Below are 20168 nucleotides of genomic sequence, written 5' to 3' on the forward strand. Positions count from 1 at the left end.
ATGAAGAACTTGTTGGTCTATAATATGTGAAACATGTGTCAAATGTGTCCATCATGAAAGACATCAGGTCATCTTGAGCCACAAAAACATTCCTATCATGAGGTAGAAGCTGGAATCAGTTTGTTGCAGACGTTTATATATCCGATATTTATCCAGTTAAAAGCTGAAATTCAAAAACGTCTTTTCCAGAGTCGTCTGTCCAAGAGGAGCAGAAGCTGCAACAAATATAACAACAGTTATTTAAGGCTGTTTTAAACGGCCACAAAGGAGCAGATTGGTTATAATGCAGCTGCTTCAGAGGAACAAACACTGTTTTTATTTCATGTGTGTTGGGGGAAAACTCTGCAAAAGACCCAGGAGAAATAAAGACACAATCAGACAAAGTTACTTTCTTTATCAAACGTGCGCACGGGTGAGCTGCGAACAACAACTCACGTCGTGAACAGAGGCTTGGCACTTTTTATAGGAGAGACAGTGAGAACAGGATAAGAAAATAATAAACAGATAAAGTAAACAACTCCATATGTGGCGCTAGTCTCGTCAGCAGAGAGCTGGGAGAAAGCTGTGAGAGATAAAACAATCAAAAACAATATGTCCCAAAACAATATGTCTTTGCTGAGAAAGTCTAAAAGGATAATTCTAAACTAATCTAACCATAGACAAAGGGCATCTTTGCACATTTAAAAGAAGGTAAAGAAACATAGAATCATTTTTCCTGTAACATTCCCTCCTGTTTTAACTTATTTTAAATGTGCAAAACAGTCGTCGGAAAAGGTTACTGATTAGTTACGCTTAGCAATTCTCTAATTTTCAAAATATCAGAAATGTAAATCATGTGGTCTAAAGAATTAAACAAATAAAAAGATAATAAAAGAATAAAGAAAAGTATAGTAAATGAAATAACAAAAGGAATAATCAAGAGAAAACAATAAAACTAAAACTACAAAAAAGAAAAGGATAAAAATCTTATATTGTACCTGCATAAACTACCAATGTGTTAATCAGTGCATGATCACTTGACAAGTCATTTTTAATCACCACGTCATTTATTAGCAGCTAGTACAAGTTCTCCTCTAACAGAATTGCAACGTGATGCTGTTCTTCTTGAGGCACGGCAACATAAGCAGTCATTGTAGTTGTTATCATCTTTGAAACCATTACTCTTAGACATGGCAACACACACAACACTAATATGAGCAGTGCTATCATGATGAGACCTAGAAGGACAAATGGCTTTGCTACAGCAGCCAGCCATGAACCGCCAAACAGCCAGTCCAGCCAGTCCAGCCAGCCTTGTGCTGTAGCTGCTCCAGGTGTGTGGTCAGTGACATATTTTTGCAGAACGGTCAAATTCTGCAAAGCTTCATAAATGTCTCCTCCAGTTTCGTATCCATCAGGGATAAACATGCAACATGTCTCCCCAATCAGCTTGCAAACTCCTCCTTGTGATGCTGTTTGCAGGTCTAGTGTCAGTCTGTTCTGCAGCACCATCGTTCTGATGGCCTTCTGTTCTCCTGCTAAGGCCGTTCCCAGGGTCTTAGTTAAGTTGATGTGTCGTAGCAGAGCATATCGGTTGATCTCCACGTGATCCCGCACCTCGGCAACTCCAATGCTGGGGATCAAGCTCTGTAAGAATTTCACTCCTCCTCCCCAGATGCGAAACTCTCCCGGCACTCCGGTGTCCACTGTGATGCCGAAAGAATTGGGTGAGGCGATGTCCACTTCACGTCTCTGTCGGCTGCTGGGGTGATGTGCAACACTTTGCATGAAGAAGACGTGATCTGATAATTGCACCAGGGCGCACAGACCCCCCCAACCTTCAGGGAGTGACAGATAAGCCTTATTGCCACATAGGAAGTACCAGTCAGCCAAAACTCTGGTTCCTCTACTGCTTGGTTCCGTCCGTGCACATCCTGTCTAGTACTGAGTCTTTGTTTGTAGTGGCATTCGGTAGCTGTAGTTGGAACGACAGTTGATGCTCATCAGCGTCGCGTTACTGGCACAGGTTGCGTTGATTGAACAGGCCATACACTTCCTCTCGTTCCTCGGTGGGCAGAAAGTGTATATGTATTTACATAGGTGAGTAGGCAGCTCCCCCACTGCCCGCGATCCGTTGTTCATCACACATACTGGCAGTTGTGCTGCGTTCAGTTTGTTCAGTAGAATTACATCAGGCAGTGGGTCTGGGACTTGGGGCCAGGTCAGTAGGTAGGTCTGTCCGGAACAGTTCACATTCGTGAGTGACGATGACCTCCAGGTTGCTTTTGCTGGGATGCTGTAGTTGGCCTTGGACCAAAGAGTACCGTAGCCTGGATGTGTTGCCAGGCCCAACAGGCACCAACTGCGATCTTCAGGTATGCTGTACGGCCACAGGCCAGACGTCTTTGTCATACAGTGTCTGCCTTTTCTTCATATAGCGTGACTTGTTGTCCCTCACGGAAGCAAAGATGAGGAGCACGGCCAGGGTCAGGGCCGCTGCAGTTATTAGGAGCCACCACCTCATGACAACAGGACACACCCTCCTGTCGTGAGTAGACCCCCCGGCCAGAAAGGCTGGTCCCTCCACCGGGCGAGATCACAACAATTGGGCGAGCCTGTGTCGGCTGAGTTTAGATGGCTTCACTTACTCGTCTGCAGTTGGCTCTGATGGATCCAAGATGGTCGTTCCGCTATTTTGCAAGCGGTGGGCGTGGTGAGGAGAACCTGATGTGGTCCCTCTCACCTGGGTGCGCTCCAGTTTTTCCTGTGGAGCACTTTGATCAGAACCCAGTCACCGGGCTGTAATCTGCAAGACACTTGATAGACATCATTACATTCTTCGTTATTTACAATCATCTCTTTATTTTCCTACAACTTAGACATACATTTTGCTACTGAAATTGTATCTGCCTTTTTCACTGGGTAGATTTCTGGCCACTTTGAGAATACATCTATAACCACTAGGGCGTATTTCTACCCTTGGCATTCATTTAGCTCAATAAAGTTCATATGGATTGTGTGAAAAAGATAAGGTGGTGTGGGAAAACGGCCTCTTTTTGGTACGTCATGCACGTTCTGACAAATTGTTTTGCTGAGGTTTCAGCTGTTTTGTGGAGGGATTTTGGCAACACTGGCTTGCCATAACACATCATTAAGTCGTTTGTCAGAACTGCACCGTGTTTTAGCCATTTTGCCTGCTCGGCTGTGCTTGCTGCTTTTTGTTCATTTTTCAACACATCCAGTGCAATCTGATGTGTGTTTACTGCCATCAATGTGATGTAATCATTTGTGCCGCCTGTTTTGCTGCTCTGTCAGCAAAGTTGTTGCCTGTAGTAATGAAAGAGCCAGTAGGCGTTGTAAGAGGTTGGCATGCTGAACCGGTTTTCCGGTTGATGTAATCATTCCTCTGTTTTGCCAATTTTTTTTTGCAAAATGATGCACAGCAGAGAAAACATACTGGCTGTCTGTATGTATGTCAAGGCAGAAGTCTGCATATGTTGGCTTTTAATAGCATGCAGCTTCTGCTCTAAAAGAAACAAATAAATAAAAATAAAAGAAAATGTGTAACATGCTCATCAGCTTAGCAGTGTCTACATATTTAATTCAGCTTCTCAATCCTGTAGTTTTAGCTGTTGTCTACAGGGTTTTGCTTATTGGTTGTTATTATAGGTGTGCTCTATATCTCAGCAATGTGTCATTCTAGAATGATAAGTTTCAAGCTGGTCAAGTGCCTCTATGCACTTCATTAGTTTAGTTATTCTCTGTATTGTCTTCATCTCACATGTCATTACACTGAGTTTCAGCAAACCTTAAGCTTGATGCAGACTACTGCTTAACAATTATCCACCTCACATCATAACCGATTAAGGTGCTTCTTCATATTAATATTATGTCATTGTTAATATTATCCTCTTTGTCTTATATAACAGCAATAGCATATTATAATATTTTATTAGTGTGTACCACTATACTACTACTGAGCCAATTTGTTAGTTAGGATCATCTTATTCAGCAAACAGATAATTTTGAATTCATCCAATCTGCGGTCACATTTGTTCTCTCTGTTGCATGGCGGACCAGGCAGTTCTATTATAATATATTATTTATATTTTATTTTGTATCCATCAAGGGCTTCAGATGACCTGCAGTATCATCCTTTTCCCAAGGTGGAGACAGTTACCTTTTCACACACTGTCCTTGGCTGAACAGTGACACAGTCTTAATATACTTTATTTATTTTATTAAAATATTTTCGTGTGAATTATTTGCTTTATATTCATTTTATACATTGTGGGCATGGTCATCATGCCAACTGTGTTTCATTGATAATATCACTTTACAGGTTGTTATCCTTGCTATTATTAATTTGAAATACTCTAAAGAATTTCTACTGTAATTTTCCCTTTGTTTATCTTTATTTCATACTTTTTATATTTATATCTACTCAGGGGGGTCTGTTTTCAACCCTTTTAAACTACTTCAAACTACTTTGATCTCTAGTTTTCACTTAATAAGGGATTATTATGTTCTTCCTGATATGGGTGGTGCTGCAGATGCGGCTGCAAGAATGGGTGATGGCTTTCTAAAAGGACTGTGGGGACTGCACAGTGTCTCGTCTTCTGGTTTTACTAAACTGGCAGTTGAGTTCTATTCTTCTGACTGTTTATATTTTTGTGGAATACACCAGGCACAGACACACGCACACACAGGTAGGTACAGCCAACTTCCACATTTATTGAAGTGTTGTTGTTTTGACAGCTGACTCAGTCACACAGTCTGACAGCTCACGAGCCCAGCTGATCTCTCCTCTGGCCGCTCCTCCTCGTCTCACTATAAACACAGCGGAGGGAGACCATCATCAGTCCATAAACAACATCAGCTGTTCTTACCGGCCTCGCAGCGCCGCCCTGTTGAGCCTTCCGCTCCACTCCTCCCCTGCAGCTGCGCCCGGGGCCACGCCTCCGCCACACACCCCCACCGCCCGTTCGAGGCCGGGGAGCCGTCCGGCCGAGCCAACTCCCCCCCCCCGCGAGCGAGAGAGGAAATCGGCCACTGCCATCTGCGCCCCCGGCCTATGGATCACCTTGAACTTAAAGGGCTGCAACGCCAGATACCACCGTGTGATCCGGGCGTTGGCATCCTTCATGCGGTGGAGCCACTGCAGCGGGGCGTGGTCCGAACAGAGGGTGAATGAGCGTCCCAGGAGGTAATAGCGCAGGGAGCCGACCGCCCACCGGATGGCCAGGCACTCCTTCTCCACGGTGCTGTACCGGCGCTCGCGCTCCGCTAGCTTCCGGCTGATGTACAGGACAGGGCGGTCGGCCCCCCTCACCTGCTGGGACAAAACGGCTCCCAGCCCTCTGTCCGAGGCGTCAGTCTGCAGAACAAAAGGGAGGGAAAAGTTAGGAGTGTGAAGCAGCGGCTCCCCACAGAGAGCCTTTTTCACCTGCACAAACGCCGCCTGGCATGGCCCCGTCCACTGGACCAGATCCGGGGCACCCTTTCGAGTGAGATCGGTCAGGGGGCTGGTCAGCTGCGCAAACCCCGGCACAAAGCGACGATAGTAACCCGCCAACCCCAAGAACCGTCTCACCTCCTTTTTCGTCCTGGGGCGCGGGCAGGATGCGATAGCCGCCGTCTTCTCCACCTGTGGACGCACCTGCCCGCCCCCCAGGTGGTACAGTTCCCGCAGTGTACGAGACATAAACGACGTGCCCTGGTCAGTCAGTATCTCTTTCGGGATTCCGACTCGGGAGATGACCTGAAACAGTGCCTGCGCCACACTCTTTGCAGAGATGGTGCGCAGCGGAACTGCTTCCGGGTACCGCGTTGCGTAATCCACCAGGACTAACACAAAGCGGTAGCCGCGTGCACTCCGGTGAAACGGCCCGATGAAACGGCGCCTTCGGTATGGCCGGCTGGTTAACAAGTTGGCAGTCCGGGCAGGACGCGCACCAGCGGCGCACATCCGCTCGGATGCCTGGCCAATAAAATCGGGCCGTTATTCGCTCCAGAGTTTTCTCATAGCCCATATGCCCTGCCATGGGGTTATAGTGGGCCGCCTGGAAAAGCGTTTCCCGGCGGCCCTGCGGCACCAACAACTGGGTGTGTGTTTCCTCTGTCTGAGTGTCACGACTCACTCGATATAATCGGTCATTTAATAAGACGAAACGCGGGTAGGTCTGCGCGGCCTCAGGGCGCACCACGTGACCATCAATAGCCATCACTTGGTCAAAGGCTGAGCGTAGGGTGCCGTCCGAAGACTGCTCCAGTGGGAAATCACCCATGGGGGACACTTCCGGGGCCGGCAGGACGTCCCGTGAGGGACCCGCCGGCTCCTCCCCCCCGGAGTCGGTGTCGAACGACCCCGCGTCACCGCTGAACACACGCTACACCCCACTTCCAGTCGTGATCGCACCCCCGCGTACTGCCCCAGTAGCTGATGAAACCCCGGCCAATTGGTACCCAGAATCAGGGGGTGCGACAGGCGCGGGCTAACCACCGCCGTTACTCAATGCGTTTTGCCCTTATACTTTAATAACAGCGGCACTATGGGATACCTCAGGTGCCCCGGCTGCCCGCACTTCCAACACTCCGGCCCCGGCGTCTGTGCTGCTCTCCGTGGCGGCTCCACTTGGCTCGGCTCCCCTGGACGGCACCAACGCCGCGAAAGGGTTAGTGGGGCTCAGCGCCGGCAGCCGCTCTGCCTGCCCTAGTGCCGGCACACGGCGCCTCGGGGCCGGCACTGGGGCCTGTTTGTTCGGCCTCCGTCCGGCGTCCCCGGGTTCCCCTGCTCCAGCGGCAAGGTGGTCCTCCGCCAGCGTCACCGCTACCTCCAAGCTTGCGGGCCGGTGGCACCGGACCCATCTCGCCGTCTCCGCTGGCAATCCCTCCGTGAACTGCTCCAGCACCACCTTGTCCACCAGCTTCGTCTCCCCCTCCGATGTTCCCAGTTGCAGCCAGCGCACCGCCGCGTCGCGCAGCTGCCGGGCCCAGGCGAATGGTCGGTCCGTTGTAGCCAGCCGACAGGCCCGGAACCGCCGGCGATGGTCTTTGGCGGTGAGCCCCAGCCTGTCCACCACCGCCCGGCTCACGTCCGCGAAGCTGCTCCTCGACGCCGGAGGCAGACTCAGGGCCGCTGTTTGTGCCTCCCCGGACAGCAGGGGGAGCAGCCGTGGAGCCCACTCCTCCCGCGGCCATTGGCAAGCCTCCGCCGTGGCACGGAAGGTCTCCAAAAAACCTGTGGGTCGTCCCCGTCCCCCATCCGGGGCACCGCCACCGACAGTGGCGAGGGCTTCGGCGTGGCAGCGGCCCCGACCAGCCGCTCCAGAACTTGCGTCTGCCGGTCCGTCTGCTCCCGCAGCACGGCCAGGTGGGCACGCTGGTCGGCCGCCTGATCCCGGCTCATCGTCGCCATCTCCGCCAGCATCTGCGCCAAGAATTGCAGAGGCTGGGCGGGTGGCGCGGCCTGTGGGTCGGACATTTCCCCACCGGCACTTTCCTGGGTTTCGGCACCACTTGTGGAATACACCAGGCACAGACACACGCACACAGAGGTAGGTACAGCCAATTTTGTTTTCTTAAATCTCTCAATTTACAGACACTGTTTTTGTCCGGCGTCTGGACTTTTCTTTTCTCACCACTGCTCGTCAGCAGGAGTGAGTTTTAATTTCACTTGCTTGATTACCCATCTTATTTATGTATTTACTTATTTTTGTTTAAGTAATATATACACGATACAGCTGCTATCACCTTCGCTGGTATTAGAGACGAGAGTGGTTGCTCACACGCCCTTCGACTTTCGGACTAGTTCCGAAAGCGGTGTGAACTTTACGAGACGGAACTTGACCATTCTCTCAACTCACCAGCACGTCAGTGAACAGTAGGAGCAGCTCAGTCTCTTATTGGACCGTGAAAATTCAGCTTGCTCCGTTAATTAAAACAATACACACACACACACATTCACACCTATTCGCGCGATCGGAACCCTTATCATAAGGGGAGCTGCCAGTCTTTCTGTAGACGAGCTACTTACTCCCTAGACCCAGCTGGGGGAGCTACCCAGAGCTCCAAACCTAACCCACAGAGGTGGGGAGCTTCCAGTCGACGAGCTCCAAGCTACCAGCCGACGAGCTACTTCAAACCTAACCCACAGAGGTGGGGAGCTTCCAGTCGACGAGCTCCAAGCTACCAGCCGACGAGCTACTTCAAACCTAACCCACAGAGGTGGGGAGCTTCCAGTCGATGAGCTCCAAGCTACCAGTCGACGAGCTACTTCCGCTATTTTAAATTCCCTGAATTTAAAATACGCTTTTACGCAAGATTGTGTCAGTGTGTCTGTATCTACCTGGTCAGTGTCGCCGGGTCTGGTCCACCTCGATCGGGCCCCACCACCGTGGGTCGCTTTCTAAGACGTTGGCCAAGACCCGAATTTAACGCTCTTGGTCTTTTATCACACACCTGGTGTGTGAGCTGTCGACAGGCGAACAACGTGGACTGGTCACGGAGATGGGACACGATGGAGGCGCTCCGGCTCCGAAGGACCAAGAAATGTTGGCGGAAAACTCTGTAAAAGACCCAGGAGAAATAAAGACACAATGAGACAAGGTTACTTTTTGTCACGGCTGCCGAGGCGAGCCGTGTGGAGTTGGAAAAAGGACCCAAGATGCAGGCAGTGGCAAACAAACAGTGGGGCATAACAAATAACTAAAGACACCTAAACTGGGAGAACTAAAAATAACAGACCTGGGAGCATACGACAACGGGATGAGAAGCAGAGAGACGCAAACGAGGAACAGGACACCGTGGAACACAGGGTAACGCAGACTGACACGGAGTTACACAGACGAACCGGCAACAGGCAGGAGAACACACAGGGCTTAAATACACACACACCAGTAATCAGGGGATGAGAGACAGGAGGGCAACACAGCTGGGAGAAATCAGAGCTGACGGGACAGGGGAAATGTAAACTGAACACAGTCACATCAGACATGAACCTTCAGAATAAAACAGGAAACTAACAGACACAGAGAACCAGACAGGACACTGAACTTGACAGGCAGACTCATGAGCAGACACAATAACACCATGGACAGACAGAGGGAACACAGAGAAGTGGGAGCAGGCAGGCAAAGAACAGAACCCTAACAAATGGCAAAATCACAACAGAATACACACTCTGAATGAACAAAAGCATAACGAAACACAAAACACTGAGTCCTCAGACTCAGGACCATGACACTTTTTATGCTTTAACGTGCGCACGGGTAAGCTGTTCAGGACAACTCACACCATGAACAGAGGCACTTTTTATAGGAAAGACAGTGAGAACAGGATAAGAAAATAATAAACAGATAAAATAAACAACTCCATATGTGGCGCTAGTCTCGTCAGCAGAGAGCTGGGAGAAAGCTGTGAGAGATAAAACAATCAAAAACAATATGTCCCAAAACAATATGTCTTTGCTGAGAAAGTCTAAAAGGATAATTCTAAACTAATCTAACCATAGACAAAGGGCAGACAAAGGGCATCTTTGTACATTTAAAAGAAGGTAAAGAAACATTGAATCATTTTCCACTAACAACCTTAAAACAAACAAAAGGAAGCATCTCTATGGACAAACAAACCCCTCCACTTGGTTTGACCTGCTGATGTCATGTGTGGCATCAGCAGGACTTTAAAATGAGGAAATGACGGGCGGGCGTTTCCCCACACCTGACCCTCATGAAGACTGAAAAGACAAACAAAGTAAGAACAAATGACTTAATCTGTAACATAATAAAATGTAAAGAAACATGTAACTGAGTATTCAGCTTCATTTGCAGAATGTTTGATTTGCCAGCAACTGAATGCTTCCACACACAAACCCGGCATAGTGAGTGAAGCAATGTTACTTAACAAATAGCAAATCATAGCAAATACATAGAAACAGAATAATGTGTTTAATATGCAAAAGAAGAAGAAGAAGTAAACACATATGGGACAAATGGAGACCATTGCAGCTCATCCACCAGTGGGGTAAAAAGAGCAACCAAGAAAGTGGCAGCCTGCACGGCCACAGATGTGCTGGAGGAGCTAGAAGCTCTACCCATGGAGAAACTCCTGGAGAACCTTGCTAAGCCTAACAGGGGACAGGTACTTCTGCCCAACCTGGCAGCCACAAAGTGAACTCATTTAGGTAAAGATAACCACATGCACCTAACCAGCCTGCACCAGCCTGACATTTCTTCCTCCTAAGTAAAAACGAATGGATGGATTGAACTTAGAGTCTCAGCTCAGTTTTCTATTTTGACCACCTACACCCCAAGATACTCTTTTAAAAAGTGTTGTTTCAGATCCCTTTGAAGTTCATAAAGGGCCTGTTCATTTTCATTCAGATGTTTTATTACATAAATGTTACTGTTTTCTTTTGATTTATGCTCCCACTACACTGCACCTCTACAAACAACAATGCCACGGACTGTCAGCTGCTTTTACATGCTGTGAACATGAGTAGGTTTGATCAGAGTTTCAATTATCAAAGAAAAGACAAACTGAGCAAAAAGAAGGAAAAAAAGACCAACTTCTTCCCAACTGACAAGAAAAATACTCGTCATGTTTTCATAATAAAGGATCAGGCTCCCCATTTATGACAGCTTGGACCAATAATGTATGTTACACTGATGCTACTGTAGAGACAGGGTCAACATCTCTATTTAAATATAATTAATATACAAAACACAATAAAAGTTATACATGAATTATTCATTATTTTTACTATTGATAAAATTCATGTATACTAATCAAAGTTATACATGAGTAACGACATTATTAATAATGATTAATAATAATAATTCTAATGCCAACATGATGACTGTTCATAGCTCCTGCTTTGAAATACTGAACTTAAACATTGACCTGATGAAAGATCACAATTCACAGTGGCCCACTGTCAGAATCATTCTGAATATAAACTCATCGAGTTAATCTGAACCTTTCTCAAATGTGCTGTGAATAAATGCTGCTGCAAGCCACTGTGGGAAAGCTGTGTTATTATCATGGAAACATCTGTGACACATTCACAGAGGACGAGGACACAAAGGGACGACACGCAGAGGCTGTGTTAAAGTCAAAAATCCAAATCTTTAGTCCTAAACAGGCAGTGGTTACAAACAGGAAGACGAGCAGTCCATTAAACAGTCTACAGGGTCAAACATACAGAGAATTCAAACAGCTATTAAAAACAAATAACTGGACACTGAAAAACTTCAGTGATGTGTGAGGCACCAAAGGGAAGCAGCTGAGTATATTCAATGAATTATCTTCAAATACAAAGACAGAAACTCCTACAGGCAGCATGCAAACTGAGCAGGATACACAAAGATCAGAGATTACAAAAGAAATCAGAAAAGGATTTCAAACTTACTGAGAGCAAGGCCTCTGTTATAAATCTGTCTAATAGAAAAACATGCTGTACAGATACAATACGCTCAGTGTTCATGGTCATTTAAAAACTGGCTCTACCTGAACCACTTCAATATTTTATGAAGTCACTGAGTCGACCATTTCTACAGTTTGTTTCCTTCATTGCAGTTAGAGTGCGGCTGGTAAGGATGAAAACACACACAGAGCGTAAATTGTCTTTGTTAGTAACAAACGTCAGCAAAGAAAAGACAAAACACACAAACACTCTCATGATATTCATGAATCATTAGAAAGCATCCAAACATTCTGCTCGTGGACTTTTACAGTCTTATTTGCACTCGCTCATCTTCATAATCATCCTGATCAATACATGACAGGGGAGGCTTTGAGGTAGGCGGGGCTCTCTGCTGATGTCAGCATGAAAGGCAGGACCAGCGTCTGCCACATGTTGGTGAAACATCACAGTACACTGGCGTGGTTTCCTTTCCAGATGTTGGACGTTTGACACTTCAACGTTGAGGCCAACAAGAAGACACAGTTTTGGGTCGGGTTGCTGCAGGGTTTCTAACTGAGCAAAAGCAGAAGCACACAGACCAACAGGGATCAGATGCTGAGTGTTAGAGGAACATCTGTGCTGATCACTGAATGCTGCTGTGGTCTCTTGTTGAAGTTGGCTGGTGGGACAGTCTAATAGTGATATCCTGCCCATCGGAGGAACACTTTTAAAAACACATGCAATACTTTGTTTGTATTACAGTCACAGTTTATGTTATTTTTGTCCTTTAAAAGTGTTGCTGTACTATAAAGTCCTATAATTTGAGGCTAAAATGGCTCAGAGAGTCTCTCTCTCAGAGGATCTCCTTTGAAAGTGGAGACGGCTTTATCCGCTGATCCACGTCACTTTACCTGGATGTTTTCTTTGAAGCTGGATGAAGACTCCTCTCCCTCACTCCTGCTGCAGCTGTGTGGTCCAGTTGGCCTCTGAGGTCACAGTCAACATCTGTAGCAGAAGAGGGGAAATAAAAGTCCAGGTTACCAAAACTGGGAGCTTTTCCAAAATAGAGTGTAACTGGACTTTTTCAGCCTTACAGGCAGATAGTCGTCTGAAGCTGCAGCTTTTTCTTTTTAGCTTTTTCCAATCTCTGCTCTCGGCTTTCTTTGAGAACATGTCTGCTTTCTTGGCATGGGTCTGTCTGCTGTTGGTGAAGAGACTAAATCCACATACTCGCTACTAAGATCTCCTCAAGTAGTCTCAACCAGATTACAGTTTAAGAGTAAATGTCTCCTGAGAGTTTCACCTTGGGGAGATGCTGTCTTGCTAACATGCAATCATGAGCATTAATCTATGAGGTGAAAAAGTAATTTTAAAAGCTCCAGCCTCAAGTTTTATTTCATCTGTGTTTTGGTCAGAGTCCCATCAGACCTCCAGAATGGTGTCAGAGTGTTTTCTATCCACGTGATGAGCACAGGCCTCAGGTCCAGACCTCCACGGGCACCATAGCCTCTTTGGAGCTAATAGGTGCAAGAAGGTTTTGTTGGGATAGGAACTGAAGAGGAAACTGACGAGGAAGGCAAGGATCTTCTTCAGCTCCTCCGAGCCGGGACCTCTTTGTGTAGGCCAGCATTGGCCAGGTAGCCCTCCAGCATCGCTGGATGGCCGACAGTGGAAAACCTAGAGGAGTAGGAGAGAAACAGCAGCTTGGAGCATGTCTTTATACTGTTTAGTTTTTAGAGCCACAGACTTTCTTTTAATGTCATTGTTCAGGATCTATGACTGATTATGTATTTATTGTATTCCTCCATGACTGTGTGACAGCAAGTGGAAAAAACCAGCTTGACCTTTGTTGATATGCTTGTAATTTTAATATTGATTAAATGGCCCATGAAATAATAGAAAGCTCATATATGAAAATGTATTTTAAGAAGTAAAATGTTAATCTGAGTACAAAGGAGTACACTCACCTTCTGGTAGATGGAGGTGTAGCGAGCGCTGGTGAACATCCAGGCCTCCTCGTAGAACTGATCACTGATTGGATGCAAAACATCGATGGAGGATCTGTGTAAGCGCTGAGGATCGTCCTGATGGACAGAACAGAAGGAGAGTGAGACAAGTGAAGATATACTAAACAACACTGTGACATGAACTGAGCCACACACAGTTTGATTCACAGGTGATTGACACATTATTTGACCACGAGCAATCTTTTCTGGTTTGACGCCGTCTTTGTAACCAGAAACCAGCTCTCTCCTCGGCTTCCTCCACTACACGCTTCCCCCACGCCAGTCTCCTCCGTCACTATAAAGGGGAGAGTCATGAGCTCCATCACCCTCACCTGTGCCGTCCAACGTCCCGCCACCAGCCTCCACTGCAGCAGGCCAGAGACCACACCCCTGCCACAATAAGTAAAAGTATATCCTTGCTGTACCCTTAATGCTAAATGTGCTAAATTAACCGCTGCCTTTGCCCCTTTGGGATTATTCTTATGTCACTGGGATGTTGACCTTTGACCTTCACATTAGAGAGATGGGCAGACATAATGAGTAAAATATTAATGATAATTAAAATAACAATAATAAAAACAAAAGCTCTCAGATCCATCAAACCAAGCAGCAGAAAGAACAATAACTGAAGAGAAAACTTTAACCTTGTAGACTTCATTATGTTCCAGCTGCTCTACAGACGCTGTGACCTCGAACTTAAGCAGGTCGTAAAGTATGTGCAGCTCAATAACTTCATAATCAATTCAATTAAATCTTTATTGGCAGACTTCATGTCCATAAAAACAAGACAAGAAACACACACACAACTCCCACACACACACACACACACACACACACACACACACACACACACACACACACACACACACACACACACACACACACACACCACAAGGTATAAACCATTAAATATATATATGTATATAAATAAGTATATAAAGCATTTGTAAAAATATAAAACCATAATATACATAAAACACAATTACTTAAAATAAATCAACAAATACACAAACACTTTAACCAGTGCTTTCTGAGACTGGATGAGTAACGGGAACCACTCACTGTCGGATCTGTAAGTGCTAAAATTATACTGTTACTCGAACCATCCAGTCGTTCTCTAAAATTGAACATTAACTTTCTTAAAAGTGCTTTAAAAGTCCAGACACCCACAGCTACAAACACCTGGCTGGCACTACCACTTCTAGGTATCCTGCAAAGGATTCTCATCGCATCATTATATGCAACATGCAGCTTCTGCATGCTACATTGTTTGTAGGATGACCACAAGGGGGCAGTATATAGCGGTGTGCAATACGCTTTAAACAAAGCCACTTTAACTGGAAGTGAACAAAAGCTGAATTTGCGTGCAATAGTATTTGCCTGCACATAGAGCTTACATCGGTGTCTGTATATGTCATCATCATCATTCATTTGCTCAGTAATAAAGTGACCGAGGTATTTCACCTTTTTATGAACTTCAAGAGTTTTTTGTGCCAGTTTAAACAAAGGGAAATTTAGCTGTTTATCCTGCTTGGTTCTACATATCAGAACAGCACTTTTAGCAGCATTGTACTCAATGTCATATTGCACACCATATTCAGTACAGACATTAAGAAGATCCTGTAACCCAGCACTGCTTGGACTAAAAACAACCAGGTCATCTGCATACATGAGATGATTTATCAGTGCTTTACCTAATATACACCCAGTGTTACAGGCTCTCAGCTGTATGGACAGATCATCAACATATATATTAAATAAAATTGGAGACAAAATCCCACCCTGTCTGACACCATTGCTGACACCAAAGGGGGCAGAAATACTGCTTCCCCATTTAACCTGCATGTTCTGATGAGCGTACCAGTAAGAGAGAATCCTCACCATGTATTGAGGAACTCCCCGTGTCTTCAGTTTATCAAAAAGTTTTCTGTGGTTCACTCGATCAGAAGCCTTAGAGGCATCAATGAAACACATGAGGACAGATGAATTTTTTATACAACCTGACTATTTCCTTGAGTGCATATATGCACATGTCAGTGCCGTGCTTTGGTTTGAAGCCAAACTGATTATCCAGAGAAGAGATGAACACACTAACTCTGTCAAACAAGATTCTTTCTAACACCTTAGATAAAATACTGGCTAGTGCAATCGGCCTGTAATTATCCAAACAGCTCACTTTTGCAGCTTTGTCTTTCATAACTGGTACCAGTAAAATACACAGCATTGAGTCTGGTAATATGCCATGAATCATAAACCCAGTGAAGCAGAGCGCAAAAAGAGGAGCTAGCCTTAAACTAGCATGTTTTAAATGTTCTGCAGTGATGTGATCCAAACCAGAGGATTTATTATCAGACAACCTATGAATGGCTTCATATACTTCACGTGTCCTTACACTTATTGTGTCATTACTCATGTCAAGATTGTCCTCATATGGATCATTTTTTATACAGTTAAACAACGCACTGTAATGCTGTCTCCATGACGCTGCAATGCTATCTGCCCCAGAAACACCTTCAACAGTTGATGGTAGAGATGGTTTACAGTTATTAAGTTATTCCAAAAATCTGCCATATTATTACACAACATTTTCCAAAGAATCTGCTCTCAGCATTTGCTCATTTTTAGTTATAAAGCGAACAGCATACTTATATCTGGCATTCGCACATTTTTTCTGTTCAAATTCTGGGCCTTGTTTAGGTCTTCCAGCCATGGCCCAACATTTATAAGCTATGCGAGCTTCATCATGGTACATGGATACATGTTCTTTCCAGCCAGGTCTGATGTTAGGTTTCTTATGCTTATATTGTTTATCAAGCAGTGTACCACTTTCATGCAGAGCAGTCACTATATCATCATACATGGAGCAGAGTAAAGGTTTATGCACAGCATTCTTACAGTTGACATCCTTGCACAAAATAGCTTCTTTGGGCAAAGAAATGTTGTTCAGATGTATATCGGTGTTACTATGATAAGCTAAGAAATCATCTTCACTACAAGCTGACCAGTCTAATTTTACACTGGTAGCAATATTGTTTCCAGTTGTTGCTGGCATTTGTTCCACATTCACAGTAAAACCAAAAGGTATATGATCTGACACAGTTACCTCATACCTGATAGTCATGTTTGCTAAAGCTGCATGTCCATCAGCTGTACAGATACAGTGGTCCAGCCATGATGTACTATGCCAGGCTTCACTTATGTATGTATAGCTGTCTGCAGGCAGCAACACTTTGGTAGACAAGATAAGATTATTAACTTGACAGAAGTGAGTTAAGTGGTCAGCAAACTGAGAACTGCTGTCTGTGAGATCAGCATTAAAATCACCCAAAACATATATGCTGTAAGTATCGTTGTCTTGAATAAATGCATTAATAAAAGCCAGCCTACTGAGGTATTCTTGCTCATTTTGACAAGATTCATAGGGAGAATAAATATTAAGAATGATAAAACTACTATTGTTCTGTGTATATTGTATACCAATACACCAGTCTAATGGGCTTTATCACAGGGTCTATTTTTTTGTCCCAAAGCACAGCAACCCCTCCAGGTATTCTGCCTCTGACTATAGCTGTGCTGAGATCAGTTGTTGATTCCCCCACTCCCAAAAAACTTGCATTTAGACAGTTAAGTTTTCCCAGGTCCTGTTTGGACAACCATGTCTCCTGCAAGCATAAAATGTCACATTCTGCAAGGAGACTGTCCACAACAATCCGTCGAGCTTTGTCCCCTGCACTCTGTCCCAAACGTAGACCACGACAGTTGTAAGATAATATCCTAATAGACATCTTCATGTTGATACGTTGGTACCAGAAGGCGCAGTTATCTCCCCTGCTGGATCCACTGAGCTTGGCACCAGGGCTTACGAGGTTCATAAAAACGCCGGACCAGAGCCCCTTCAGGCCAGAGTTCAGGATTGTACATTTCACCCACATCATTACATTCAGCAGTAACCTTGAAAGAGCTGAACCTGCTACGTTTACTAGCAATTTTTTGACAGGTCACATCTCTTTTAAGTTTCTCTCTCAAATACAGAGCAAGAGTTTCTGCATCTACATCCATGGCAAATATAGTGGCAAACACGCTCACCAATTTAGACCCTGTGGTATTTAGGCAGCAGAACAACTAAGAATAACAACTACAAATAATGTTTTTAGGTTTCTGTTGTACTGCAAGGTTCTGTACAGGAGAACCAAACCAAGAGCAAATATTACGTCTCATTTACACCTGAGCACGAAGAGCCATCAACATTTAGCAAATTGAATCATCTTTGTTTAGATGCAAGAAGAATCATATAGAAATGAAAAAGTAGAAATAGAAATCCAGAGCAAAGATATCCTCTAATTCAGCGTAGCACATGTGCAGCTGCTGCGATTCACGTAAGCATTCGGCTCGTCGCTGTTGCAGATTTTTCTCTCGCTGTTCTGGCTCACAGCGCTGCAAACACAAAAATAAATATCCCCAAAGCTGTGAAAGGGAGCTAATTAGTAAGAGTATTGTTACTCTCCGCAGGAGTAGTCCAGCAGTAGAAATCAGTCCAATAACAAGGTGTGTAACATCTAGCAGGGTGACAGAAAAACCCAGGGTAACTTCTAAGGACCTCAACGTCTCTCTCACATTGTGTTTTTTAAACATGCTTCCATTTGTCACTTCAGTCTTTACTCTGAAATACAGGAAGAGAAATCATGGCTGAAACAATTTCTCATGAAACCAGGGGTGTGGTCCAACAGTCAGTTTGGTGAGGAAGGTTCCTAACTGAGAGAAGTGACCCAGAAGTATCTGTGTAGCAGCCACAATGAATCAAGATCATGAGCTTTATTAACTGATCAAAGTCTCTTCTATCATCTTCTGTATCATTCAGTTTGCATTGGTAATGCCCATTATTGTAATGCTTTTTTAAGACGAGCAAAACTTTATTTCACTTTGGGTTAGCTGGGATAAGTGATGGATGGAGGGAATTTTACTTCAGCCACAGAAATCCTAAACAGGAAGGAGGAGCAGAGTTACAGTGGATCACTATCCAGCAGGGAAACAAGGTTTATTTCAATTTCTTGGCTATGAGTGAGATTTACTGAGTGGGCAAATTAGGGAGACGACACCATCAGATCCCGAGCCCTCCATGTGTTAATCAAGAGACGGCTGTTGTTCTCATGGTCCAATCATGAGTGAACTCCCCGATGAAGCCTTGTGTGCTAAAACATGTCAGAGTTTTAAAGGTTAAACATTAGTTTCCAAAACGTTTTGCTGGAGAACAATGAACTATTTGACTGAGTTTCAATCATTTACAGACGAGCAAAACCAGGACAGAGAAAAAAGGACAAAACTGACTCAGTAAAACAACAGAAAAGAAGATCCCATGTAGATCTGTATTATGTAGAAGTTCAGCCCAGCAACCAGTTCAGTTCAACACAAGTTTAAATGATTCTATCTGAACTCTGTGGAGCCTGATCTCAAGCTTTTTGAGTCTGACACAGAAACCAGAGGATCTTTCAGTGTCTTCAGATTCACTGTGATCCAGTGATGGGAGTGATTTCAGCCCTGAGTGATCGCGCTGATGTTTGCACAGAGCAGACAATGAGGTGAATGTTTGGGCACATTGGTAACAGTGAAACAGTTTATTAGTAACGTGGGATCGTTTGTGTGCAGAGTATGAACTGAGATTCCTGAAGCTCTTGTCACACTGGTCACAGCTGTAGTTTCCTTCCATGTGTGCACGTTCATGACTGTTACGATTACCTGACTGTGAGAAGCTTCTCTCACAGTGTCTGCACTTGTGTGGTTTCTCTCCTGTGTGGACTCCTTTGTGTGTTTTAAGCTGACTTGCAGTGGTGAAGGATGACCCACACTGATCACAGAGGTGCTTTTTAACCCCACTGTGAATCAGTTCATGTCGTTTTAACTCACTTGGTGTGGTGAAGCTTCTCCCACATTCTTTGCAGTATTTCAGTTTGTCTCCAGTGTGTCTACGTTGATGTCTTTTTAGGGTCTTTTGCCGACTGAAAGTTTTTCCACAGAGGTCACAATGAAAGTCTTTCCCACCACCACAGTGATGACAGGGTTGAGAACTGGATCCATCTGTGTCGCTCTGCTTCTAAACAAAGACACAAAGACAGTGTAAGTCAGTCCTTCAACATTTGTATCCTGAACGTCGCCTGAAATAAAGAGCATCTCTGCAGACGTCCAACTACATTTGACTGTTTCAGTTAACACACTCAGTTTACTGGGCTGCAATAACTACAATACTACCACCATAATACTACAGTAATACTAAAATCATAACTGAAAGGAAAATCTGAATAATCACTCAGAGCTGCTTTTCCATGCAGTAGAATTGCTAACATGCTAACACAGTTTAATGAGCAGAGTTGTTCCAAACAGTCAGGCTAAAATGACAAGATAACAATATAAATACATACCTCACAGTAGCTGCACTTGTAGAGTCTCTTTCTGGTGTGGATCTGTTGGTGTCCTCTCAGGTGACGTGGAGATTTAAAAGTCTTCTCACACAGGTCACATTGATAAGGTCTCTCCTCAGTGTGGGTAAACATGTGTCGTTGCAAGTGTGTGTGAGTTGTAAACTGTTTGCCACACTGTTTACAGCAGTACACATCATGTCTGGTGTGAATGCGTAGGTGTGTATTTCGGCTCCCTCTCTGGCTGAAAGTTTTTCCACAGATGTCACAGCTGTATGGCTTAATTCCAGAGTGGGTAACTAGATGCCTCTGTAAGTGGCTACTGTCATGATTCGAGTTTTGAGGAGAAGACAAACGACTGCATGGTCTCAG

The 20168-nt window shown here is 45.0% G+C and overlaps 1 protein-coding gene across 1 annotated transcript; it reads right to left on the bottom strand.

Moving 5' to 3' along the window:
* Nucleotides 1–11083: 11083 nt before the first annotated feature.
* LOC146577259 (phospholipase D1-like) lies at nucleotides 11084–13653 on the bottom strand. Its single transcript, XM_085252616.1, has 3 exons — nucleotides 13348–13653; nucleotides 12809–13057; nucleotides 11084–12385 (listed from the first exon to the last, which is right to left on the bottom strand). The coding sequence occupies exons 1-3, from the start codon at nucleotides 13567–13569 to the stop codon at nucleotides 12332–12334; spliced, it is 525 nt and encodes a 174-aa protein (XP_085108742.1). The 5' UTR covers nucleotides 13570–13653; the 3' UTR covers nucleotides 11084–12331.
* Nucleotides 13654–20168: the final 6515 nt, after the last annotated feature.

This window comes from Mchenga conophoros, linkage group LG3 (genome assembly GCF_057382185.1).
Source record: "Mchenga conophoros isolate Kocher_MC1m ecotype Shallow Benthic linkage group LG3, M_conophoros_male_GT1.1, whole genome shotgun sequence".
Taxonomy (NCBI): Eukaryota; Metazoa; Chordata; class Actinopteri; order Cichliformes; family Cichlidae; genus Mchenga; species Mchenga conophoros.